Raw genomic sequence first — 27,576 nt, forward strand, 5'->3', positions numbered from 1 at the left:
ACACACACATTTTATTGAAATATAATTTATGTACAGTGAAATGCATCAGGTGTATTTTCGAAATGTGGAGTTCTCATTTACTTGTCGGCATAGGCAAGGACCTAAATTGAGGTGTGTAAAGACAGGCTGACACACAGCAACTGTGACAAAGACTATCTGTCTGGTTTATAGGTGAGGAAACGGAGACTCGGGAAGGTGAAAGGGCTTAACCAGAGGATGCCTAGCTTCTAAGTGGAAAAGCCAGGACTCAACTCAAGCCTTGCTATCCTTAAAGGCCTTGCTCTTCCCAGTCCTTTGGACCCCTTATTAATGAAATGGCTGAATGTACCAGAGCCCACGTGATCCACCCCCACCTTAAAATTTTCGCCTTCTCTCCCTCCATTCCCTAGTTTCAGCTGGGGGAAGGAAGGGCGTTCCAGGCAGGGAACCCAGCCCAAGGGAAGGCATGGAGGAAGGACTGAACAGGATGGGCTCCAGTGGTAACGTGGCTCCCTCCCGTCTTTGGCAGGACCTGCAAGCTCAGCAGCAGCAGCTTGTCCATGGCTGCAGTGGATATCCTCTACATCGACATCACAAGGAGATGGAACGCTGTGACCCTGGACCAGCGGGATTCAGGTACCTGAGGACTAGCCTCTGCCATGTCCTGTGGGAGCCCAGCCAGAGGTGGGTGGTACCTTTTCTGTTCTTTTTTTTTTTTTTTTAAGGATCCTGATGTGGGGAGGAGAAAGATGATCTTATTAGCTCTAGACATCTCTCTAGGAATTGATCTAAAACTTGAATTCAAGGGCACTGTCTCCCAGTAATGCTGTACCTGCCCAAATGATAATCCCACCATGAGAATTCCTTGTCTTTGCTTAAGGTGTTGATTCTTTTTGTCCTGGAAATACTCAAGGATTCCTTCATCCTGTCATTCATTCCCTCAGCAAACATTTCTTGAGCATATGCTGTGTGCTAGGCACTGGGTAGACTACAGTGAACAGCATTTGGTTCTTCCCCTGCAGTTGTTCAGTTGCAGACTTGAGAGGCAGATAAGAAACCTCTAGCATAGTGTGATACATGCCGGGATGAAGGGAAGCACATCGAGGTTACCAAAAAAAAAGAAAAAAAACAAACCCAAACTCACTGTTGTGGAGTCAGATCCAACTCGTAGCAACCCCTCCTTGGGTTTCCAAGGTGATATCTCTATGAAAGTAGACTACCCAGTCTTCCTTCTGAGGAGTGGCTGGTGGGTTTGAACCACCAGCCTTCCGGTTAGCAGTCAAGTGCTTTAGGCTCTATGCCACCAGAGCTCCCATGGAGGTTACAGGGGAACCAAAAAGGAGGAGCTCCTAATCAAGGGGGGTGGTGGTCAAGGAAGGCTTCTTGGAGAAGTGCTGGCTATGTTGGCATTTGAAGGGTGAGATAAGCAGATGGGCAGGCTATCACGTACCTCTGGGACAGACATCTTTAGCAGGGGTTGTTGCCCAGCCTAGGCATGGACACCTGTGAAAGGCTGCTGGGCGCAGGGCCCTCAAGCAGCTCAGATTGGCTAAAGCAAAAAAGAGAAGGAAGAAGGGGCAAAGATGAGGATGCAGGAGCTGTCAAGGCCTTGAACACCATACAAAATTTGATTCTGATCCTCTAGGTTACATGGGGCCAGTGAAGGGCTCTGTTAGAAGAGTCCATCTCTGGGTGGATGTGTTTCTGACCTTTTCCTTCACAGAGAGTGGTGGTTTTTTTTTTTTTTTTAAAAAAAAAAAAAAAAAACACAGTAGTAACCATAACTGACATCTGTATAGCTCATTACAAAATTGTGGGGTCCTTTCATGCATGTTCCCTCATTAACTGCCCCGAGAGCCAATGCAGTAGGTATTATAGTTCTCATTGCATGGATAGGTAAACTGCAGATCAGGTGACTAGGGTCACACAGGAAGTGGGTCTGAGCCAGCAGCCTGATGCCAGTGCTCCCTCCACTCGGCTGCTTCCCTTCAAAAGGGATGTGCTGAGGGGGGACCCCTCAGGAAGCAGCTTTCCCTATGATTCAGGGGATAGGACAAGAACTCAGAGGTTGAGCAATCCAGATTTGAATTGACCAAGTTATTTCCTACTGGTACAAGCTTGAAATCTTTTCCCTCCTAATCGCCATGTTTTCATGTGTAAAATGGCACTAATAATGCCTACTCTCCAAGGTGGCCCTGAGGTCTCACGTGTCAGTGGGGGTACAAGCATCTGGAACTCTTCCACCACAGTGCTTGCATCACTCTTACCAGTGAGCACCATTTGGGGAGAACCCTGGCGAGGTCTGTCTGACAGGAGGGTGCTTAGATCCTGCCCTCTTGGTGACTGAGGATGTCCCATGGGTGGGTGCCCCTGACGGCAGGGCACTCCCCTGCCTGATCCCGCCCCACACCCACAGTCAGCCTGGGCTAGAGCTTCCTGTCCACGGGGCCTCAGCAGGCTCTTCCTGCAGGTACCAGTGTTCAGGCATTGTTGAGGATTGACTTCCTGTCATGATGCTTCTAGCTGACAGTGGCTGGGCATTTCCTGTGTGCCGAGCACTCTCCTGGACATTTGACATGTGCAATCCTTACTAGAATTCACTGCAAGGTCGGTATGATTATCTCCACGGAATCGATGAGGAAACTGAGGCATAAAGGCATGGCTAGTGGATTAGGCTCTAACGTGGGGCCACCATGTATCACTTGTGTTGTTTTATCCTACTAACTGGTGTGGAGTAAGATGACCCAGGTCCCTGCCACTCCTCTCTCTTCAAAAGGCAAGCTCGGGGAATACCAGCACTCACTGAATCAACAAGGTGAGCGCTTCTGTCGCGTCTCTGCAGTGGGCAGTTCCATTACAGCCTTCCCTGGCAACCAGGAGAGGCTGGAAATGGGTGTCTGCAGAAGAAGTGGGCAGATTAATTACCATTTCGAGGACTGAGAGCACTCACGTGACAGTCGAGCTTCTGCACTTTTTGCTGACGCCTCCAGAAAGTGAAGAAGTGTTTACTCTGTGAGTTGAATGCAAGGAGTCACCGCAGGATCCGGTGGAGGGGGCCAGATGAGGGGGTGGGGGTGGCAGTGGATTTATTAAATATTGAAATTGATCAGGAGTCACAGCAGGAAGCTATTTATCATGTTTTATTGCTTCAAACTAGCATTACCATCTGGCCCATTGTTAATTCTGAGTCGCTTTTCATGTTTTGTTTGCCTCTTAAATAGCTCCCTGTAAGCGGAATCCACAGGGGCTGTCCACAATACAGGTTCAGTGAGGTTTTGTGGGGTCTGCCAGCATCACTTCATTCTGCTGACCAAGCTAAGGAGAGGAGAAAAATACTTATTTTTAGCTCCTCCTGATGAGCGAATCCTGGGCTGGACTCCACCACATCTCAGCCCCAGAATATATGAAATAATAATTGCTAGTAAAAACTGCAACTTTGAGATTACTTCGTATGTGCATATACCACTGCTCATTTTTACACCGGGCTTCCAAGAGGGGTAATTGTATCCCATTTTATAGAGGAGGAGTGCCCCAGGCTTATGAGAGCACAGCCAGTGAGTAGCTAAAGTCAAGTTTGAAGTGAAGGCTCCTGTCTTCTCACCCAGGGCTCTGTTCCCCACCCAGGGCTCCAAGTAGTGCTTGTTCACTTGAATGATGGGGAGGTGTGGGGCTGGTGAAGCTGCAGTCCGAGGGAAAGCTGAAGGCTTGGAACCCAGGCCTGTTGGGAAGACAGAACTACAGAGGGAGCTGGTGCCTTGTCCAAGTTACCTGTCTCCCCTTTCTTGATCCTTGGATCTTATACTCCTGTTTCCTTCTCTCCTGAAAGGAAATAACAGGTCCTGGGACATTTAGGAAGTAGGGGCTAGGCATTAAAGCCAGGAAGGGGGAGCCGATCTGTGGTCAAGTTCTCAAGGACCATTGCTATCTCGCAGCTGGGTGCAAGCCGGGGTCCAGGTCTTACCTCCTGAGGAGGCTGGTCACAGACCACTGAGCCTCATGGAGAGAGTGCATCTGAAGACAGCCAGAATCTTAGGACCATTCAGGAAGCTATATTGAACAGCAAAAGAAGAAATCTATGGTTGGATGTTGGTCCTTCCTTTTGACAAGTGTCATGAGAAAGACCAGAGTCTGAACTTTCCTTCCCTCCATGGTGCAGAGCCAAGGGATTCTCATTCACTGCCATCAAGTCGATTCCGACTCATAGAAACCCCCATTGGGTTTCCAAGGCAGTAAATCTTTACAGAAGTAGATTGCCCCATCTTCCTTCCTTGGAGCTGCTGGTGGGTTTGAACCACCAACTTTCTTGGTTAGCAATCAAATGCCTTAAGCACTATGCCATCAGAGCTTCTTAAGGGATTCTCAGGACCCCCATTTAGTTGAGTCCTGGCTAGAGGTGTGGGTGCCATGTCAGGTGGAGACAGGTTTATGGGACAGACAAGAAATCTTTGAAGAGCAATGGAGCATGGGTTCTCATTCTCAAAAGAGCACGTACTCATTCATTCATTCAACAAACAGGTAATGTACACTTTACCAGGTATTGGGCCCTGTTGTTGTTGTTGTTGTTATGTGCCGTCGAGTCAGACCCGACTCATAGCGACCCCTCCTTGGGTTTCTGAGGCAGTATCACTACAGAAGTAGATTGCCCCATCTTCCTTCTGAGGAGTGGCTGGTGGGTTTGAACTGTCAGCCTTCTGGTTAGCAGTCAAGTGCCTTAGGCACTGTGCTACCATTGGGCCCTGTGGGGTTATAAATGTAAATTATTATAGATCCTATCCTCCTTATAAAAAAGAGAGAGAGAGAGAGATTTACTGAACCTTTACTATGTGTCAGAAATGAAAAATACTCATTGTGAATAATTTCATTTAATTCTCACATTACCCTATGAGATGGTGGCTATTATTCCCATTTGATACATGAGAAACCCGAGGTTTAAAGAAGTGACAAGTATTATAGTGGGGACCCTGGGATCTGACTTTAGAGCCCATGTCCTTTTGTTAGACCCAGTGTCTCTCAGTCACATCAATGAATGTGAAGATAGTCGACAATTGCAATAGGGTGTAATCAGCTACTATGGGAGAAGCCCAGAAAGCTGGGGCTGCACCAGAGGAGGGTTGTCATGAGGGTTAGGAAAGGGAAGATATGCAAAGCACTTTGCACAGTGTGGGGCCCAGAAAAGGCACCCACTGTGTGTTCTGTATCCCCAAGTGCCTAGTCTATGGCCCAGGGTGTGCAAAAGCATCTTGCCCAACATACAATGAGTGTTTGGGGGAACATATGAACACCAAAATGAGAAATACCCTGAATCTCCAAAGCAAAGTGTCTTAGTCTGGGTTCTCTAGAGGAACAAAACCAGTGAAGCATATATAAATATGTATAGAGAGAGATTTACTCCAAGAAAATGGCTCACACAGTTGTGGGGGCTGGCAAATCCATGGATCAGGGAATAGACTGAAGACCTCTGTTAGTTCACGTGGTTGCAGGAGCTGATGAATCCAAAATCTTCCAGTCAGGCAGCAGGCCAAAGACTTCTCTTTCCAAGAACTGGAAGTCACGTGATGAAAAGAGGGCAGGGTCAAGAAGGAGAGCAAGCTTTGCCAGAACATCCATTTATATATTAGAGGCAGGCCACACCCCTAAGGAAACTCTTCTTTCAACTGATTGGCTGCTCATATCAGATCACAAAATGGAACATCATTACACAGTGTCTGCCAAACCACTGAGAATCATAACCTAGCCAAGTTGATGTTATAACATTAACTGTCATACAAGTGATGTATGAACCCTGGCTTACAGTAGAGATTGTCTCATTGACAAGGTCTCCCTTTCTTCTCCTTAATGCCTAGCATAAAATACCAGATCATCCAGATAAAATCTTCACCCTGCACCAGTCCCAGTGATTCAAAGGGCTAATGCACTGACTCCTTTCCTGCCCAGGCTGCCCTAATAAGACCTTAGTACCCACCAAAGGGGTTAATCAGATCCCTGATGCTTGAGACTTTCACAAGCAAAGATAACCTGAATGAAGAGACCCAGCTATGGAAACAGAGAAGAATCATGATGTTAAAAAGATGACCTAAGAGAAAGCCAAAACTCATGAGAGAAAACATATGTACTCTGGAATCTAAATCTCATGCCATCCTTTTAAATAGGCTTGGTTTGGGGGTGTCATCTTTTTAATTGGCCCTCAGGTGCAGAGAATTGGATTAATCATAAGTCTTGGTTCATGAGACACTTTCATCTTTGGTCCATACATAGCTTGCCTTTATTGAATTAGTTATTTTTGATAAAGGACTAAATATCCACAAACTCACTACCCAAATCTAAAGCTAGGACCTTGACAATAACAGACCTTCTACACATGGTTCTCTCTCAATACCAGCCCATCCTCCAGCCCTCTCCACCAGGGAACCCTCATCTTGCATCCTGTTCTCATGGTTCCCTAAATAGGCTTGTCTTCGTCTCTGTTAGAATGCCAAATGACTATTCAGGAACCTGATGGAATTTAGTTATATGCAATCTAACACTCTCCAGCATGCCAATGTAATTGCCACTTTCTATTTAAAAAAAAAAAAAAATTAAACAATGAGTTTTAATTTCCAATTGTAGAATTTCCAGCAGAACACAGAAATCTAAATGAGAGTGTTATCAGTGAAACTGGGGTGAAGTAGCCCTCTCACTGCCTAGAATGAAATGAAGAAACCCATGGTCAGAGAAGATGCAGTTATTTCATGTACACTGCACTTATGAGCTCCTTCTAATCATTGAGTCTTTGCTCTCAACTCTTGCCAGAGTGGAATTTCAGTTCTCCATGGTTAGAAGTGAGGACAGCATCAAGTTAGGCCATAAAAGGTAATAATTACTGGCATAAACTATGAGAGAAAAAACATTTCACTTGCAAATGGAATATTTTAGCCCAGCACGTGGCATCTTGTCCATCCTACAGAACCACCATCTGGGGGCTTCTGAACCTTGACTGCTTACTTCCCTCTGCAGCCAGGTATTTCACTGTTTTAAGATATAAGGTAAAGGATCCCTCCCAGTAACCAATGGAAACAAAACAAGCGAGGAGAGATTGGATAGTCTTCCTCAACCTCCTGCCCCATTCTCTCTTCACATGCATGTGCATGGACACATACACACATGTAATGGTGTACTTAATGTTTGAGATATACTACTCTTTGACCAAAATAAGAAGCATCCCTTCCACTGCTTACTAAATGCCTGGGTTATGTTCCCCTTCCTGGGCCTGCCTTGGTTTGACTGGCAGTATAACCTAGTGGCTAAGGTTTGGTAAAAAATGCGCACCTCAGTAAGACTGACTGCCACGATAGCCGCAATAATGGACTCCACCATAGAAAGGATCATGAAGATGGTGCAGGACTGGACAACGCTTCCTTCGGTCACACCCGAGGTGCCATGGATCAGAGCTGACTAGACAACTAACAACAACAGAGAGCACGGGCTGTGGCATCAGACCAACCTGCATTCGAATCCAGACTGGATAATTTGCTAGCTATATGACCTCTAACAAGTCATACAGCTTCCTCTGAGCCTAACGGCCATCAGCTGTAAAATGGAGATGATAATACCTATCAAACCTTGATGGGATGAAATGAAACAATCCCTGGAAAGCGATCTGAGAAGGTCTGCCCTGAAGGAAATGTGCAGTGAATAGGAGCTGATACAGTTATTACCAAGAAGCTCTGGTGGCGTAGTGCCTAAGGCATTTGACTGCTCACCAGAAGGTTGGCGGTTCAAACCCACCAGCCACTCCTCGGAAGGAAGACTGGGCAATCTACTTCCGTAGTGATACTGCCTCGGAAACCCAAGGAGGGCTCGCTATGACTTGGAGACGACTTGATGGCACATAACAACAACAACACAGTTATTACCACATTGCTCTCACTGCACTCATTTCTCAGCTCAGCACACGTTTCCTGAGCACCTTTCATGGCAGGTCCTCTGCAGGTGCTGGGAACAGGGAGAAGTGCCTGCCTCGAGGGGCTCACAGACTAGTGGGAGTGTAGAGGTGTGCTCTCAACTGACACACACTCTGTTCCTTTCCAACAAATGGCCAGATCCTTCCCTCCTTTCCCTCTATGACCTCCTCCCCAGCCTATGGGGTTACTGAGACTGTAAACAGCCTCCTGCTCGGCTGCCCCACCTTCGTTCAACTCTCCCAGCAGTTGCTTATGCCATGTCATTGGGTTGTGTGCTTGCTTTATTGATTTCCTAAGACTGCCATAACAAATACCCACAAACCGGGTGACTAAAAAGAATGGAAAGTTATTCTGTCATAGTCTGGAGACTTGTTTTGTTGTTGTTATGTGCTGTCGAGTCGGACCCGACTCATAGCGACCCCTCCTTGGGATGCTGGGGCAGTATCACTACAGAAGTAGATTGCCCCATCTTCCTTCCAAGGAGTGGCTGGTGGGCTTGAACCGCCAGCCTTCTGGTTAGCAGTCAAGTGCCTTAGGCACTATGCTACCAGAGCTCCCAGTCTAGAGACTAGAAGTCCAAAATCAAGATGTTGGTAGGGCCACAGTCCCTCCAAAAGCTATGTGGAGGATCTTTCCTCACTCCCTTCAGCTTCTGGTGATTGTTAGCCATCCTTGGCTTATAAACACATCACTCCAGTCTCTGCCGTTGTCTTCGCAGGGCCTTCTCCCCTATGTCTGTGTGTCCAAATTTCTCTCCTCTTGTAGTCCAATATGACCTCATGTTAACTTGATTGTGTCTGCAAAGACCCTTTCCAAATAAAGTCACATTCACAAGAACTGAGGGTTATAATTGGAACATGTCTTTTGATGGGAGACAATTCAACGCAGAATAGTTGGGAAAAGAAACTCACACATCTTCACAGAAAGGGGAAGGGAGGTAAGGCTGGAGAGTCACTCTCAGGACTTTGCAGAGGAAATGCAGCACTCACGGGGTGGGGGGCAGGCATGCTCCCTGACTCTCAGGCCCCCAGGCCCTTTAATTAGTGTCTTTCTACATCTGCCAGCCTCCGTACCATCACGGAGTCTGCCCTCACTTTGGTTCGGACGGCCTTTGCCCGGCTGTGCCAGACTCCATCTCTCCCTCTGCAGGACTTTTCAATTCAGAGCCCGCTATCAACTGCCTACAGCTCTGAAGGCCAGAGCATCTGAGTAATTGAGGGCCTCACAGACTGGACTCCCTTCCTCCTCTGCAGCCGCCATTCCCGTTACTGGAGTCATACTTCTCACTGGGCCAGAGTGGTCAGCCACCTGCAGAGTTCCTCCACCTCAAGGTGTTTGCTTCTGCCAGACACCCCTTCCCTCCTGTGCCACTGCCAGGCCCTCTTCTCTAGGATCCTTGCTCTGCCCTCAAGCTGGGCCAGGTTCCCCTCCTCATGTCTGTTCTAGCAGCATCCACCATTGCTCACTGATGATGCTGATCATAGCACTAATGAAATACTTTAGAAGAGTGTGTAACACTTGCCCCTTAAACTAGACTAACTCCATGAAGGCAGAGTGGCTTCGGCCTCGGGGACCTGTGCATCCGGTGCCTAGCACTGTGCCTGGTACACAGTAGGTGTTCCATAAACATATGTCGGGTGGAAAGAGGAATAGTACCCAGAGGTACACAGACCCTGACAACCAGTTGATCCTGTGGGTGGCTGAGTCTTATTCCCAAGTCTCTCACCAAATTTCCTCAGTTGACTTATGCAGATCATCTGACTTCTCTATATTTTCGGCAGCTGGAATGAGCCCCAGTTGAAATGTATTTGGTTAACAATGTATTGAAATATTTAAAAGTATTTTTACTTGGAATGTTTATCGAAGCCCCACTTATACATATACATAGATTGCACCCTCTCCTCTGAAATATGTGAGGCCGCGTCTAACTAGGCAGGTTTCACGCAGCGCCTCACACGCTGTGTCTGGCACAAATGACGTTCTTCAGCCTTGAAATTATCTCACAGTCAGATGGGCCTCTCTGGATGTGTGCCCTACACGCTTACTAAATAGTCAGCGTCAGAATTATTTTTAATAAAAGCAAGTGAGCCAACAGAAATGCCAGCTCGTCCTCTCCCTTGCACAGGCACTTATCTTCCGGCCGCTAAAGTGCAGGCTGCGTTTTATATAATGACTTTTCCTCTTCATCAGGAAATATGCATTCACACCTCCTGCCCCTTTGACAGGCGAATGCCTGTTCCTCGTTCTCCCAGCCACCTCCAGGGTGAAGAGAACAGGATACCTGCCAATTGTCTTGTTCCACCCCACCCCAAAAAAGAGACAAAAGGGAAAAAAGCTGTATTACCTTTCATTTCAGCCTCCCCTTTTCTTGTATTTGTTATTTACCATCTTCAGATCTTTCCAGAATAGCAACAGCAGGATTCTGCCTTGTAGAAAAGGCATGGGCGTTGGAGTCAGACAGCCTGAGTTTTAATACCCTGCCACCTGCTGTCTGGGAGCCCTTCTGTGAGGCACTTTACCTCTGGGGGCCTCTAACACCCACCTTGGGCTGTTGTGAGGATTTACCACGTGACATGTGGATTTAGTAGTAGTGAAGGATATGCCTGGCTCAAGTGGTAGCTCTTTTAGTCACCACCATCTTGGTTCCTGACATTTGTATATGCTTTATGGATTACAAAACTGTTTCAAATCCATGTGTTCACTAAATGCTCACACTCCCAGTGAGCTTGGTTTTACTACCACAGTGAAACATTTACTGGGAAGGAAACCAAGGCTCAGAGAGTAGAGACAGCTCACACAGTAGTCAGTGGCAGAGCGGGACTCGAGTCCCGAGTCTGAGTCCAGTGCTGCCCCTTCCAGCTCACTAATCTTGCACTTGTCTGTGTCCAGTCTCCTGATGAGCCCATCACAGATAGTCTTCATTTCTGTGACAGTGGGTTTTTTTCGTTCGTAGCATTTCCTTTCAAACCTTTCTTAGAGTTTCCATGTCTCTGCCTATGTTTCTTACCTGCTCTTGAACATTGCCTGCTTTCCCCATTAGAGGCCTTAACATGTTATTTATTGTATTGTTGTTGTTGTTGTTGTTTTCTGTCGAGTCGGACCCGACTCATAGCGACCCCTCCTTGGGTTGCCGAGGCAGTATCACTACGGAAGTAGATTGCCCCATCTTCCTTCCGAGGAGTGGCTGCTGGGTTTGAACTGCCAGCCTTCTGGTTAGCAGTCAAGTGCCTTAGGCACTGCACCACCAAAGCTCCTATTTATTGTATTAGTCATTATTATTTTAAATTATCTGATACTTTCAGAATCTGGATGATATCTGAGTCAGCATGAATGCTTGCTTTGTCTGCATTGTTTTGGTTGCTTTTTTTTTTTTTTTTGCCTGTTAGCACATCTTAAAATTTTTTTGTTATTGTTGAAAGCCAGGCATGCTGTATCTATCTGGTAGCAGGAACTAAGGTAATCAAATTTCAGCATAAGGTTCTGTGTTAATTTGGCTAGGACCTGGGCTGTGCTTAATACTTACTATGATTTTAGATGCCAGAAGTTTCTATTTCCTCTAGTTTCCTTGTTGCTGTTGTTTCCATCCATGGTAGTCGTTGGGTTTCCCTAAGAACTCCTTCTTAAATAGAATCTGTGTCTTGCAACGTCTGGAAAGGGGAAGTGTTCTATAAACTTGTGATTAAATCTCAGTTTTCCAGTGGTCCTGAGTCCCTGGGCTGTGACTTTCAGAAGCATTTCTTAGCTTTTTTTTTTTTCCCCTCTCCTCCCCTTACGGGAGTCAAGAAGGCTAGAGAGGCGGAAGTTATCTAATTTCCCTTCCCCCGGGTCAGCTAAGGCGCTGGTAAGGTAATTTCCCTTGAAGGCAGGCCTTTTGAAAGAGAATGCCCTGAACATATTTCAAAATGGTTGCTTTTCCCCTCATCCTCTCCCCATGCTTCAGGATTTTCCCCAGTCTTCACCAGGAGAATCTGGTGGTGCTCCTCGTCCTCCTGCAAAAGTGGGTGCCCCTCTAAGACCAAGCCCCTAGGAATTTTTTTTAACTCTCAAGTTAGTCCATGTCCACCATCCAGCAATTCATCAATTACCATTTTAGTGTTCCTAGCAGTTAAATGTTGTCAGAAGGAACCATTCCCTGGAGAAGGATATCATGCTTGGTAAAGTGGAGGGTCAACGAAAGAGGGGAAGGCCCTCAAGGAGATGGATTGGCACATGGCTGCCACAATGGGCTCAGGTACAGCAAGGATTGTGAGGCTGGCACAGGACTGGGCAGTGTTTCGTTCTGTTGTACGTAGGGTCACTGAGTCAGAGATGACTCGATGGCACCTAACAACAACAACAACCAGTTAAACTGATCTCAGCTGTGAGTTTCCGCATTTGCCTATCCCTCCTACTTGTGGGGTGATAGTTTTCCCTGACCTCAATTCTCTGATAGATCTAAGAAAAATAATTACTTTTCATTTTTTTCAGCTTTTTACTTAGGAGAATGGGCATGATAACTTCCATATCTTTACATGTCAGAGCTGAAGCCAACATCTTCTCTAAGCATTTTACACACTTTATACCAACTCTTCAAGTTAAGGTTTCTACTTCAGGTTGCAGAGAAGAAAGCTGAGGCTTAGACATATTAAGTAATTTTCCCAAGATCACCCAGCTAATAAGTGGTAGCACCAAAATTCTTTATTGTTAAATACTAACGGTGTTTGAGAAACTGCACTAGTCATAAACATTCCAGAAGTGTTTACCATACGGCTACTTTCAGAGATTTTTCTGTGGAGCTCTTGGTCAAATCTGGGCATAATCATTTAATCCAGAGTTAAGTGAGAATCTCATGTCCTCTGCCACTAGCCAAGAAAATGTCTCCAGTAACCAAGACAGAATTTTGTCCAGCCTCACCATCTCTCACAAAGGACCACATTCATTATCCCTTATTTTGCATTCTCCAATGTGTGTTGATCTTCCCATCATAGAACTATACATGGTGTTTAAAACTAGAAGGGACCTTAGAGACCATCTATTCCACTGGCCTTATTTTACAGATGGTAGACTCTGAGACCCTAGCAAGTTATTGGAAGAGTCACCTGCTGTCCACTGACTGTCCGTTAACTCATATCCTCCTCTTTGTCCTAGATCTTTCTGAGAGTAACTTAGACACTTTTCTTTTTGAGATAGTCAGTCTACAAGAATATGATGAAACCTATGCTGTTCCCTATCTTTTGCCCCATGGGGCTCTCCGCTCCTCGCTGGAAAACTTGACCTCTATAAGTCTTCCTGAGATCTAGATAGAACAGTCATTCTCAACTGGGGGCAGGGAGATGCTACTGGAATCTGGTTGATAAATGCCAGGGAAGTTGCTAAATGTCCTACAGAGCACAGGCTAGTCCCCCACGACAGTAAGTCATCAAAATGTCAACCGTGCCAAGATTGAGGAAACTTGAGATAGAATATGTCCAATCAGAACCTCCACAGTAGCCCTTTGTGTACTTGTAAGAGCCAAGTTTTCCTTCCAGCTCCCTGAAGAAGCAGTAGTTCCCCTTGCCTCACCATGCCCATATAATGCAGATACCAACCAACTCGGGGCCAGGAGTAGTGTCCAGGGCCTGGGAGTCCCCAGGTGGGCCTCTGGGGAAAGGGTGGGTGCACACTTAATACGCTCAGCAAGACCTTACATGACTGAGGTGCTTTCTTCTTGGTAGCGGGTGGGTGTTTCTGCCCACACTTCTCCACTGATCACGTCTGTGAGGGAGGAGGAAGCCTTATGTAAGAGCAGCCTCATACAACCTTCTGTCATTTTTGCACCTCAGGGCCTGGGAAACGCCCTCCATTCTGAAGTACCAAGAGGAACAGGCCCTGAAGAATCTGCTTGTCTCCTGCAGGGTGAAACCTGAGCCTTCGAGATTGGCCTTGCCAGCCTCCTCTCCATCCCTTGCGAACTCCCCCAGTTCAGTCCAGCCCCGTATTCTCCCACACACCTTGGACACCAGCCAGAACAAGCTACTCTAGGCTGTGGCAGCATCTCTGTGTTCACATTTCTCCCTCTCTCCTAACACACCTACTTGGACTGCCTGGACAATGCCCACATGGCAGATCCTCCTTTGTGACGTTTCAGGCCCTTTGCTCTGCTCTCCCTGCCAGCTAGGCACACTCTCTGTGTGCTCTGACAGTTCTTAGCACACCCCTCTAGTAGTTCTTACCTCGTTGGATCATAAGTATTTGTGTATGTCTATATCCCCTCCCCACTTTCCACCAGTAGATACTGAGCTTTGATGCTAGTACCGGATTCATGTCTGGGCACCAGAGCCTGGCACAAGAGAGAGAACTCAGTGAAAGTTTATTGGAAGAAAGAATGAAAGAAGAGACTAGGTGAATGGAATCTTATTCCATTCCTTATTCTCCCAATAGCTACTTCTAGGACCCCTCATGGTTCCCGGTTGCTCATCTGGTTGGTTATCTGAGACAGGACTGTGGCCTTGACTCTACCTCTTCTTCTGCCATTAATGCTCTATGATCTTCAACAAATCACTTGCCCTCTATACTCTGGGCTCCCACTGGTAAACTGTAAGACTGGCTATTATCAGATGACCTTTCAGGGTTTTTCCAGCTATGACGCTGTAGCATGCCATGCATCCTAGGGCACAGGGTGATCTCAAGTGGAGGAGGTAAGAAAATCCCTAACCAAGCACAGGATTCTCCCTAATTCTCCATTTGCCGTGGCCCTAACTGGCCCCCAGACAGCTCTGCTCTTGGGCATGAGTACAGTGAAAGAAACATTTCGTGCACTAATAAAATTACCTCCTCTAAAGAAGGCAATTTGCATGTTAATGTTTTGGGTAATTCTGTGCAGCTCCAATGCCCTCAGGGCTACAATTTCTCTCTGACAAAATGACAAAAATAAACTCCTGCAGAAAAGAGCATTTCTCTTCTCTCTCATTTGTGCTCTAAAGTGACATTCGTAATGTGAGTCAAATTGAAACCCACTGCTCTGTCTTATTTTTGACACTGATCTGCCTCCTGCCACCTCTCCAAATGACAGGCTGGCTTTGAGGGGCTCCTCAGAGGGCTCTCTCCTGAGGACAGGGCTCAGACCCCTTGGGGAGTGGGGCACCATGCCCCACTCCCAGGGTGGCTGGCTCTAGCCTTCTGTATATTCCAGTAGGTCCAGGCCCTTAACTGAAAGCAAATGTGGGGAGGAGTGGGGAAGAGGGTTGCTTTTTGCAGGTAAGTTAGGGTAGTCTGACTTCCCCAAAATCACCAATCTCTGGGAAACAAAAGACAACTTAAATTGGGTGGGATTCCTTGAGCCTCTGGCCTCCAGGGCAGCACACTGTTTATTCTGCCAGGCTTGGCCCCTCTGATGACTTAAAGACAGTCAAGAAGAAGCTCACACTCACATGACGTCTTCCATGTGCCAGGCCTGGTGCTGGACATTTGACATCCGTGTCCTATCACTTAACCCCACCCAGAAACTCCCAGAGGTGAAGCCAATCAGCCAAGGTCGCCCAGTAGCACACAAGAGGCAGAGCCTGGGTTTTAACTTAGGTGTATCTGATTTGGAGCTGGGGTTCTTCCTCTTCTAAGTGAATGCTGAAGACATGTTAATAAAACCCATCAGTGACAGAGCAGGGGGAAGGGAGGAGAGAATTAACATTTACCAGACAACTACTATGTTCCATACACTATTTTGTAGATTACATTCATTTAATCAACTAATATCTGACAAGCACCTACCATGTGCCAGGCCCCAGGCAAGTGCTTAGTGTGTGCAGTGAGGAATAGAACCCCCAGGTGCAGCTGACAATCTATAGTGGAGGCTGACACTGAGCACAGAAACGCAGAAGTAAACGTGTTACTACTTTTGATAAAGTTTTAAGAACAGTAACGGAGAAGGCCTGATTTATATCAGGAGTTGGGTCAGGGAAGCTCTGTCAGGAAAAATAACATTTGAGTGGAGACCTCAGCATCAACTTGGTGAAGTCCAAGTTGAAAAGAGTGTTCCACGCAGACAGAACAGCTAGTGACAAGGGTCCTGAGGAGGGAAGGTGTGTGACAGTGTTTAGGACATGACAGCCAGTAGGGTGATGGAACGCAGGAAACAAAGCGAGAGACAGGCAGGAGCCAGGTCATGTCCTGAATGTTGTTGAAGAACTTCATGAAGGGAGGTGGCATGATTTGGTTGTGTGTTTAGAAGGTCATTCTGGGTGCTGAGTTGTCGGGGGCAGTGTGGAAGCAGGGAGACTGGTGAGGAGACTGTATGGGAGTCCAGGTGAGTGGTGGCTGCTCAGCCTGGGCAGAGGGAGGATGTGAAGCAGTGGGGTCATATTGAGGATGCTGCGGGGAGGTGGGGGCTGTGGGAGAAGACTTTCCAAAATGGCTCCTAGGCTTCCAACTCGAGCAACCAGTAGGTAGAGATGCATTTATTGAAATGGGTGAGACTTGAAGAAAAGCAGGACTGGGCAAAGACCAAGAGATCCATTTTTAACAGACTCTTTGAGATGCTGATGAGGTATTCCAGTGGCTAAAATCACTCCTGCCTGGAAATAAGAATTTGGATGTCATTGATTCATTGAAAGTAGTCAAAGCCTCATGAATGAGTGACAGCATGAGAGAGAAGGGGGCCATGGCTGGAGAGCCCTGCGGGGGTCAAACACAGAGTGAAGCAGAGAGGAGCCAGCAAAGGGGATGAGTGCCTGAGCCAGGAGTTCCCAGAAAGAGAAAGAGAGCAGCGGGAAGGTGGGGTATTACAGAAGAGGGAAGAGAGGAGGGCTTCAGGGAGGGGGCTTCCCACTGCCAAATACCCCAGAGAGAGAGCTAAGAAGATGGGAACGGAAGGTGCCTGGTGCAGTTGGCAAGATAGTTTGAGTGGAGAAGTAGGGAACGGAGGCCCACCCTGCTGAAGGATGGGGAGAGTGTGCTTCTGGGAAGGCCGGCTCAGCTGGGGAGCAGAGAAATAGAGTAGTAAGGAGAAAGAGATGTGGTGTCAAGGCAACCTTTTTCAAATGTGTAAGATCCCAGGCTACATTTGGTGACTGATAGGGAAGAGGGGAAACTGATAAGCTGGGGGCATTAAAGGGACAGTCACCAGACCACCTTTCTGGCCTTTTCTCTCATCACTCCCTAAAACTTACCTACTAGGCTGACCCTAGCACCAGCTTCTGTCTCCCAATGTAGGTCCTCTGCTGAGAAAAATCTTCCTCCCCAACTCTGACTAGCAAACTTCTGCCTGCTTACCCTCCAAGATCCCAACTCCAAGACAATTTGGCAAGAGCTATCAAAATGCACTTACCATTTGATGTGGAAGTTCCACTGGCAAGATGTTATCCCTTCATTCAAGTATGTGCTCATATATGTACCCAGATGTTCATTGTAGTATTGTTTGTAAAAGTAAAAAAAAAAAAAAAACCCACAAAGATACCCTAAATGTTCACAAGTAGGGGAAGGATTTTTTTAAAATTACGGTACATCCATGCTATAGAATTCTATGTAGTCTATAAAAAATGCAGTAGACCTATATATGCTGATAGAGAAATGTCCCAGAAATACTGTTAAATTTTTAGAAGCACAGTACAATACACATAGTATGATTCTATTCGTGTGAGAAATTATATGTACATCTGGATGTGCAAAGTATCTCTATACATTTATTCATTTTTATGCATAAATGCCAGAGACTGCAAACAGTGTAAACTCCTGGTGCACAGAAATTGAGGGAAATGGGGCAGAGGGGAGAGCAGGACTCTCATTTACCACCGTAGCCACGTTTCTACCATCTGCGTGTTTACCACGTGCACCCTGTGGTCCCTGTATCATTTCCTGCCTCTCCCAGGCAGTCATTTGCTAGTTCCTTTGTGTACTAAACCCTATCTGCTCTCCAGTCCACACTCCCCTCTCACACTGGTCCATCCTACTCTGTCTCCTCCCTTCCCCACTCCCCCCTGCCCCACCCCCATCCTCTCCTCCCACCCTGCCCACCCCTGGAATTGGGGTTTATTCATCTCTGGATCATCTGATAGGTGGTCAGTGAATGTTTGTAGAATTGAATTGATGGGGTTGCTGCCTTATGAATCCTCTCAGAAAGGCTGTCATGAGGAAGAAGAGATTTGTTCTGTGGAAATGTGGGACCAATGGAGAGGCTTTACACACACATTTCATTTAAAAGCAGAGAACACACAGAGAGGATGGGCCTTCTGGGGAGGTGATGTGCACCCGGTCACTAGAGATAACCAAGTGGGGCCCAGATGACAATTACTAACAGTGTCAGGGAGGACAGTCCAGGTCCCAGAATCTAACAGGGAAACTATGAGAAGCCGGAGAGACAATACCAGGACCCATTCTTTTTCTACAAACTCCAGACTTGTGGCTACTGCCCTGCCTGTCTGAGGTAACCTGATGCCACCAGGAGGCAGTGTGCTGAGAGAGCAGAGCCCAGGGTTCAAATCCTCACCACCACTTGCAGTTTAGACTCTGGGCAAATGGCCTTCCCTCCCTGCACCTCCAGAAGTCTGCAGTGCCCAGCCAGCAAACATAATCCAAGGCAAAAGCAATGCTTCGCTATGTTGTCAAACACAGGTGAACGGCCAGAGGATGAGAGGGGTGGTGATAAGAGCATGCACCATCCAGATTTTGTTTTAACGATTAAATGAGGTGTCCATAAATCATTCACCTCAGTGCCTGATACCTATTAAGCACCTGCTGTATGCCACTCCTCAGAAGGAAGATGAGGCAATCTACTTCCTTAGTGATACTGCCTCAGAAACCCAAGGAGGGGTCGCTATAAGTCAGGTCCAACTCGACAGCACGTAACAGCAACAACCGTATACCAACTACTGTTACTTATTGTTTTCAGCGTCATTATCACGCTGAAAGGGCCTGGGTTTTGTTTTCTCTGCACTCCTTTCCAAGCCTGACATCTGGACACAGAGGCGTATCTAGAGTATGGCAGTTATGGCACGTGCCAGGTGTCACTTGAGGTGGGGCACTAATGAACAGTGTCTATTTGCCATCTCAATTCCCACGGCCAGCTGTGAGAGCTCATTCAGCAATTTAAAACTAACAGCTACACAGGCTATTTTCCATAGGTACGCCTCTGGCATGGCCACTTGCGAGAAACGAGTATTGAGCATCGAAGTGTTGCGTTGGAGCCACTAATCCCATGAGAAATATCTGAGATAGCATGAAGCCATTGCAGGAAACAGTGTCCAGTACTGTAGTCCTATCCTTCCAGACGGTGACTCAGGAACTGGTGCCTGTGTCCTGGTGGAATCAGGGGTGACACTGGATGACACTGGTGTGGGACCTCTGGGCCATTCCACCCCAGCCAGTGGTATGACCTGTGATTCATGAAATGATGAAATGGTTACTTTCCTCCCTGATGATGTTGGTTGCACGGGCGCCGCAGGCTTCTGGGGGTAATGATTTTTCTGCAAGGTCTATTTATGGTTCAGTCCTGACACTTACTAATTTCTCCATCCAGCCAAGGACAAAGGTGATAGTGACTTCTTATTGCTGTAACTCTTAAATACAAGGACTATGCATATGTAGCTTCTGTTCCTGAGCTGTGTGGGGAAGAGCAGGAGCAAGGCAACCCTTTTCTTCTCTTGAAGGATGAAGCTTGAGGAGCTTGGTTGGAGGGAGAGGCAGGGTAGCACAGGGGTGGGGATCTCGCGCCATCCCTCTCCAGCAGCGTGACCTGGGCAAGTCACTGGGCCTCTTTGAACTCAGCCCGCTCATCCGCCAAGTGTGAATATGAGCAATACCAGCCTCACAGGGTTGTCTTGAGATTAAATGGGCATGGGCATGGCAAGTGCACCATCTGAGTCCTGGAGGGCAGAAAGCCCTGATACATGTTGTTTGTGGTTACAACCATTCTTAAGAACATTCAGAAGCCAGCATCACTCCCAAACCTTCTGGAATCCTAAGAGACCACCTAGCCCTGCCCCCCATTTTATGGGAAGGGGGAAGTGAGGCTCATGGAGGGGAAGCAATGGGCCCAAAGCTGTGCACTATGTAGGGAAAGAGACCGTATGAGGGTCCAGGTGTTCTGACATCTTGCATAAGTTTTCCTTCTGTAATTTAAGTCAGTGGACACAGTTATTCCACAAATAATTGTTGAGAGCCAACTATAGCTTGGGGCGAAGGGAGGGGTGAAGGCTCCCCAGCACCATGAGATCCACAGTCTAGTGGGGAGACAGTGATAAGCTAATAAAAGAAGAGAATGCAACCAGCACTGTGATAGCATCCCAGGCAAAGTGGGGTGTGGGTGCAGAGACCAACAGTAGAGATGACCAAGAGCATTTGTACTACTGTTTTTAAGGTCTAGATTAGATTTTTTCGTTTGTTTGTTTGTTTCTGGGTGGTACCTTGTACAAACCACAGCAAATATTATTGTTCCCACTTTACAGATAAAGAAACTGAGACCCAGAGAGATGTAATGATTGCCAAAAACTAGACAGCTAGTGAGTGGCAGGGCTGGGACCAGAACCAGCTCATTGGATACCCAGGCACTATTCCACAAAGTTGAGTGTTACCTTATGGGAAATGGCCATAAGGCTTGATCTACTATGTATGGAGTCCTTGGAGACTCTACCCCCAGGATGGAGTGTCCATGGTAATATCTGGTGGGACTTTGCAGTGACAGACAGGGGGCCAGGCTACAAGGGGCCCTGTGAATGATGAGACTGAGGTTCTTGTGATTAACCGTCTTGGAGTTCATGCAGCCTTCACATATAGCTCTTCTGGGAACCGTTTCACTGTACAGATAGGAATCACTAAGCTAATTCTAGTCAAGATCATTCAGCTTTATTTCCTACCAGTGATTCTAAACAGAAAACGTGTATACTTATACATTGAGAATTTCACTATGAGACAGAAACATCTATTCTAAGTGAGTAATAAGAAAGAGATGTAAGGGTTGGGGAGAGAAGGAATTGGCAAGTAGCTGTCCTAGTTGAGCACATCAATACCTCAAAAATAGAATTACTAGCAGGGAAGCTCAGGTATTTTTCAGAGGGGAAAAAAATCTTATGTCAGTGTGGAATAATATCCCTGGCTGTCAACAATGATTTGGATTTAATTATATCACATATGTAAATGTGCTCTGTAAAGTATAAAATAACATATAAGTGTCAAATGTTAAGAAGGAGTGAGGTGTACGGATAAGAGCTGGGTTTGAGAGTCAGATAGACGTGAATTTAAATGCTGCCCTGGCCACTTACGTACCAGGTGACCTTGACAAGCTACTTGGCTTCTCTGGGCCCATAGTCCTCAGTTATAAATGGGGAATGCTTGTAACGATGCCCTCTTCTGAACATTACTGCAAGGGCCAGATGAGAAAAGGGATATTCTTTGTAAATTGGAAAGTGCTTTGTGTAAAGTATTATTCTTTTCCATCCTTAAGCCCCAGAACAGATGATGGGATTATTATAGAGCAGCTACGGGCACTTTCATTAAGTCCTGTGTGCAAGCCTTCCTCCCAAGGAGTGGAGAGGAGAGAACTTTGGGCCGGAAGGAGCCCATCGGCCCACCCTTGCCCTATGGATTGACAGAATCAGGCCGTGGTCTGTCAGGGGCCGTATCCCAATATCCACGTGGCAGTCTTGGGTGAGAGACATGCGTCTGGCTGCTACTGGAACACTTCAAAGGCTGCTCTCTCCAGCGACATCCATCAAACCCAAATGAAGTTTAAAAAAATACTCAACAGCTTATCTTCCTCAGGCGTAGGAGGCAGGTAGGGAAAGTCTGCTGGCAAAGACTGAGAGCTTCAGCTGCAGCTTCTTGCTGACACCCAGCAGAGAGGGATGAGGCCCCAGCCTTCGTTCGGCCTCAAGGCCAGCATCACTTCTCAGTCCAAATGACCGGAATTACCACTCCAGCTTGGCCATCTCTTTAAACGTTCTCGATGCAGCAGTGGAGTAAAGAAGTGAAAAGAATGGGCTTGGGAGTCCAAACCTACCAGCTCAGTGACATTGGCAGGTCTCTTAAACTAAAATGGGATTAATGATACCAAAGGCTTCCAAAGGTTCTTATTCAATTAAGTTAAATAAGGCACGTGACCCGTTAGCCCAGGGCCTTGTACATGCTGAGGACTCAATAAGTATTAGCTGTTTTGCTTTTATTGCTTTCACTTCAACAGGTCGTTAAAGCAATGTGATCAAAGACATGCTCCCAACTCCCAGTCAGAGTTATGAAGGTTTGTCCCAGGGGTGGATGGTCTGGCAGAGAAACAGGGGACAGGGATAGAATTTCCCACATTTTTCCTAAAGGGCTCAGGTCATCTCAGAGACTTAGCTTGTGGTAGGAGAGTGTCCCCAAGTGCTGGGCACCTCAGCAGAGCAGAGGGGGTGGAATTTCAGAGGGGAAAGCGAGTTCCGTGTGGGGCCACCAAGGCTCCGGCTCACTCCCAGCTCCTAACCCAGCATAAGGTTTCTCAAAGGCCATTCCCTCAACCTCTCTACTCCTTGAGAGCCCTTAAAGGTGGAGTGTTAATTCCAAAGGCTCCTGATGCCCTACGGCGGCCTGATTCAGCCACCGGAGCAGAATCCCCCATGCTGCTGTTACAAATGTAGTTTCCAAGGCCTCCTTGCCCACTGGCAGAATCTCCAGAGCATTTCTGGTCAAGTCCCCAGATACATTTATGCTTAAAATGTTTGAAAACCACTGGCCTTGAGGGTAAGTCCAGTCTTTTTGGCCTGGTGTTAGAGGGCCTCCTTTATAAAGACCCCTGACTTGCCTCCCCATCTATATCCAAGCCATTGGCAGATCATGGATGGCATTGGTGCTACCTTCAGACTTATCCAGAATCTGATCACCCCTCACCACCACCCCGACTGCCACCTGGCCCAGGCTACTTCAGCTCTCACTTGAACTAATGCAGTACCCCCCAATGGGTTTCCTGGCTTTCTTTCACATGTGTCCTCTACCACCCACCAGCCACTCCTCAGAAGGAAGATGGGGCAATCTACTTCCGTAGTGATACTGCCTCGGAAACCCAAGGAGGGGTCACTATGAGTTGGATCCGACTCGCCGACACGTAACAACAACAACACCACCCTATAGCCACACCAATCATATCATTTCAAAACTCCCCAGTGGCCTTCCATCTTCCTCAGAATAAAATCTAGAACCTGATTGTGGTCTACAGGGCCCTCTGGGGCCTGGCTGCCTAGAACTACTCTGCTCTAACCTACCTACCATGAGACAAATGGACCACCTAGCATAGGACAGATACCCATAGAGAAGGGCAGGGCCTTGATGAGGATGACAGAGTGCTCCGCCACTTAGTGGTCAAGCAATGATGCTGCAAGAAAACCAGGGCTGTGTGGTTTCTCAGAAACTAATGCAATGCTGGAACGATTCCATGGCTTTTCAGTTCCATCATTAGTCATTTAAAAATAACTGTATTTGCTTGCAATCAGGCAAAGTCAAGCTTCTCTCAGTTTAGGGGCAGGTCCTTTTGCAACTAGGCTTTTTTTTTTGCATATGGGCTTTCAGATGGAACATGTGCAGGCTGCCCTCAGCAGTGGGAAGGAAGAGGAGGGGCCGGCTCTCAAAGTAGGGTCCCTGGACCAGGACACGGAGGCATGCCAAGGGGCAAAGGAAGCAAGCGGCCTAGGAAAATTCTTCTCTTAGGTGACGTACAGACTTAAGAAACCAAAATGGTTCAGACCAGAGGCTCCCAAACCTTGTTAGATGCCTGCAAAAGGGGCAGGGAGGCACCATCTTCTGACCTCCTCTAACCCCACAAGAGGAAGACAGAATCACCATCACTGACCCAAGGCCTATTCCTGTGAGACCAGACATGCTGCCTCCCTCCAACCCTTTCACCAACCCTGACACCAACCGTTCCTCCCACAGCACTCACCACCTTTCTTCTTGGTTTGATAATTTACTGCAGTGGCCACACAGAACTCATAGATTATGAGGTTTTTTAGAGAAGCAACAGGCTACAATTCAAGTTCAGGAACATGCTCACCGTCTCCCAGCCGAGACTTTCTCAGTCTTTCTCCTAGCAGTGCATGTCTCTCAGTGTCTCTCTCCCACCAGTGCATGTCTCTCTCAGCAGTGCTTGTCTATCACATCTCTCAGGTGGCAGTGAGATTCCTTCTGCCTCTAGGAGGGCTCTCTTTGAGCCTGGGAGAGTGGCCAAACTAACCAATCCCAACATCAGAATTCTATACACCTGAGAGAGAGCAAACTTCCCAGAAAATTACTTTGTGCTGCTCACAACAGAAATACCCCAGGTGGATAACTTTAACAATCAGGAACTACTCAGTTGCTCACTGCAAAGCCCACAGTGGAGTTTACAAAGACTTATGGCTAGAAAAGCCACACTATGTAATTTACTACACCACAGTGCTGTAAAGTCAGTTCCAACTCACAGCAACCCTCTGTCCAACAGAACAAAACACTGTCCAGTCCTGCACCATCCTCACAATTGTTGCTGTGTTTGAGCCCATTGTTGCAGCCACTTTGTCAGTCCATCTCATTGAGGGTCTTCCTCTTTTTTGTTGACCATCTACTTTACCAACTATGATATCCTTCTTCAGGGACTGGTCTCTCCTGACATCATGACCAAAGTACAAGAGGCAAGTTTCACCTTCCTCACTTCTAAGGAGCATTCCAGATATACCTCATTCAAGACAGATTTATTTGTTCTTCTGGTAGTCCATGGTATATTTAATATTCTTCACCAACACCATAATTCAAATGTATCAATACTTCTTGGGTCTTCCTTATTCATTGTCCAGCTTCCACATGCATATGATGCTATTGAAAATAACATGGCTTGGGTCAGGCTCACCTTAGTCTTCAGAGTGACATCTTTGCTCTTTAACACTTTACAGAAGTCTTTTGCAGCAGATTTGCCCAATGCGATATATGTTGTTTGATTTCTTGACTGCTGTCTTCACGGGCATTGATTATGGATCCAAGTAAAATGAAATCCTTGACAACTTTAATATTTTCTTCATTTATCATGATATTAAAAAGCTCTGGTGGTGCAGTGTCTAAGGCTTTGACTGCTGACCAGAAGCTTGATGGTTCAAACCCATCAGCTGCTCCATGGAAGGAAGATGGGGCAAGCTACTTCCATAAAGATTTACTGCCTTGGAAACCCAGTGGAAGTTGCTATGAGTCTGAATTGACTCAATGGCAGTGGGTTTGGTTTGGTTTGGCATCATGATATTGCTTATTGGTTCAGTTTGTAAGAATTTTTGTTTTCTTTATGTTGAGGTGTAATTTATACTGAATGCTGTATAGTCTTTGATCCCAAACCTTAGGGGGCCTCAAATCAGTTTGAATGCAAATTGCAGGCCATGCTTCGACAGCTTTTGATTCATAAAGCCTTAGGGGGCCTGAGAATCTGCATCTCTAACAAGTTCCTAGGTGGTACAGAGGCTCCTGGGCTAGGAATATTATGCAACCATTAAAATAATTGTTAAGAGGGCTACATAGGAGCTTAACAAAATAATACAATTCCCAGCCAAATAAGTGCAAAGTTCTGTGTATGTTATTGTGACAACTAACCAAAACATATCTTCCTGTGGGTAGAGAGGGGACAGAAGATCAGTTACTTAGGACACTTGAGTTCTAGAGGGAAGATACTGCATAAACTTTTTACCACACTCTGCTAACAATCTCATTGTATTTTATAACAAATAATAATAAGGAAGGAAAAACAACTTGTTCTGCCTCATAGCATGACTTGACTACTTGTGGAAGATCTGGAAAAGGTTAGAGGCTCCAGCCAGGTAGGAGAGGCCTCTCAGGTGGAACCCTGGCAGCCCTGACTCCAGAACAAACCTGAGACCCGTTGAGTGCACTTACTTCCTCCTGCTCTCCTCTTCCTCCCACTACCTTGAAACCTTAAAAAAATTAAGTGCTCCGAAGAAGCTGAGTAAATATTGATGTGGAATGGGCCACTGTTTCCTGGGCCGCCCTGATGAAACGAGGATCAAAACTAATCTCTTGTCAAAGTCACACTTACAGCCCCTTAGGAGCTCTGGGGGCGCAGTGCCTAAGGCATTTGACTGCTAACCAGAAGTCTGGCTGTTCAACCCCACCAGCCACTCCTCCGAAGGAAGGTTGGGCAATCTACTTCCATAGTGATACCGCCTCGGAAACCCAAGAGAGGGATCACTATGAATCGGATCCAACTAGACAGCAGTGAAGTTTTGTGGTTTTTTTTTTTTTTTTTTGGTACAGCCCCTTAGATGGCTGGCCAGAGGCCCTTGCACTCTCTGGCAGGCCAGACAAAAGCAGTTTATGAGGATTGTGGTGTAGAGATGGAGTATCCACTCTTCCCAACCTTCATCACCCTTCAGGTTACCTCAGTCTCAGGTCAGTGTAGACAGCCCTTGCTCCCAGCCCTTGGCCTGACAAGTGTGCCTGTTTTTGCTTTCAGTCTTTCCTGGTGGTGGAGGAGGGAGAGTGTGCAGTTTGAAGGTATACTGAGCTCAACTCAAGAGACCTGGGATCTAGCCCTGCTTCTGTCATTTACTGACTGTGTGACTTTTCCACTTCCCCTTCTGTGAAATGAAGCTGTTATACAAGGATTCTAGAATATGGGGGCATGACAGCCCTGCTAGTTGTAAAGATCCAGGAGCCCTGAGGGGTGAGGGGGCCTGTGTGGACAGGGCTCTGAGCCACAACCCACCTGACTTGAACAGGGAAGAACACTTTATTTGTCTGATATATTAGATTCCCTCGTGAGATTTCACTTGAGGACAAAACAAGAAAAAAATAATTTTATAAAGTTTCTATCACTATATTAAAAAAAAAAAATACCAGACAGGAAAACATGATCAGGCTGTTAGAGGTATCTGGCTCCACAGCTTTGTCCCACCAACCTTGGTGGCACCCTGTTCCCTCACTCTTGCATTCGAGCCAGCCTCTCCATGGCCGCTGGGCCCACTCTGCAGTCGAGTCCAGCTGCACTCTTCCTGGACCCTGCTGTAGTTACCCAAGGTTATTCATGGCCTGGCTGCCGAGGCCTCCCTGCCCATACTCATCCCTTGCCCCCAATTCATCTCTGCTCTGCAAAGCCCTACCCATTCTTCCCGACCCAAATGCTTCTTCCCAACAAGCCTCCTCTGATCCCTGCAGGCACCACCAGTCGTGGGCTTCATTATTTCCTGCAGGTTTTATGTATGTCCTCCTAAGTCTGTCTGTTCTCCACAACCATGTTCTTACCCCTAGAGTGTTTTAGGTACAGATGGTGGGGAGAAGTTTCTGGGTATAAGGTACAGAATCAGCCACTCACAAAGCCTGGATTCAAATCCCAACACTGCCACTTACTAATGCGTGCTCTAAGAGCAAGTTATTTCTTCTCTCTGGGTCTCTGTTTCCTTGTCTACACAATGAGAGCTATAGTAAGGGTCAGAGTACCTGGCAGAGTGTTTGTGGCTTTTCAAGAAAACTAGTCAATGTCCCGAGGAGTGGCTGGCGGGTTTGAACTGCCGGCCTTCTGGTTAGCAATAAAGTGCCTTAGCCACTATGCTACCAGAGCTCCTTATATATATATATATGTTGTTGTTGTTGTTATGTGCCATAGAGTCGGACTCGACTCATAGCGAACCCTCCTTGGGTTTCCGAGGCAGTATCACTACAGAAGTAGATTGCCCAACCTTCCTTCCAAGGAGTGACTGGTGCGTTTGAACGGCTAGCC

At 46.9% G+C, this 27,576-nt stretch overlaps 1 protein-coding gene across 1 annotated transcript in view; it reads left to right on the top strand.

Annotated features, from left to right (window-relative positions):
* TTLL11 (tubulin tyrosine ligase like 11) overlaps positions 1-27,576 on the top strand; it is a 336,895-nt gene that overhangs the window by 306,429 nt on the left and 2,890 nt on the right. Inside the window, exon 8 of the mRNA XM_007936749.2 lies at positions 509-615. Coding sequence (XP_007934940.2) covers positions 509-615 — 107 coding nt within the window. The remainder of the gene's footprint in view (positions 1-508; positions 616-27,576) is intronic.

The sequence above is a fragment of the Orycteropus afer genome, unplaced genomic scaffold (assembly GCF_000298275.1).
Source record: "Orycteropus afer afer isolate SDZICR_OR568_19922 unplaced genomic scaffold, OryAfe1.0 scaffold00037, whole genome shotgun sequence".
In the NCBI taxonomy this organism is placed as follows: domain Eukaryota; kingdom Metazoa; phylum Chordata; class Mammalia; order Tubulidentata; family Orycteropodidae; genus Orycteropus; species Orycteropus afer.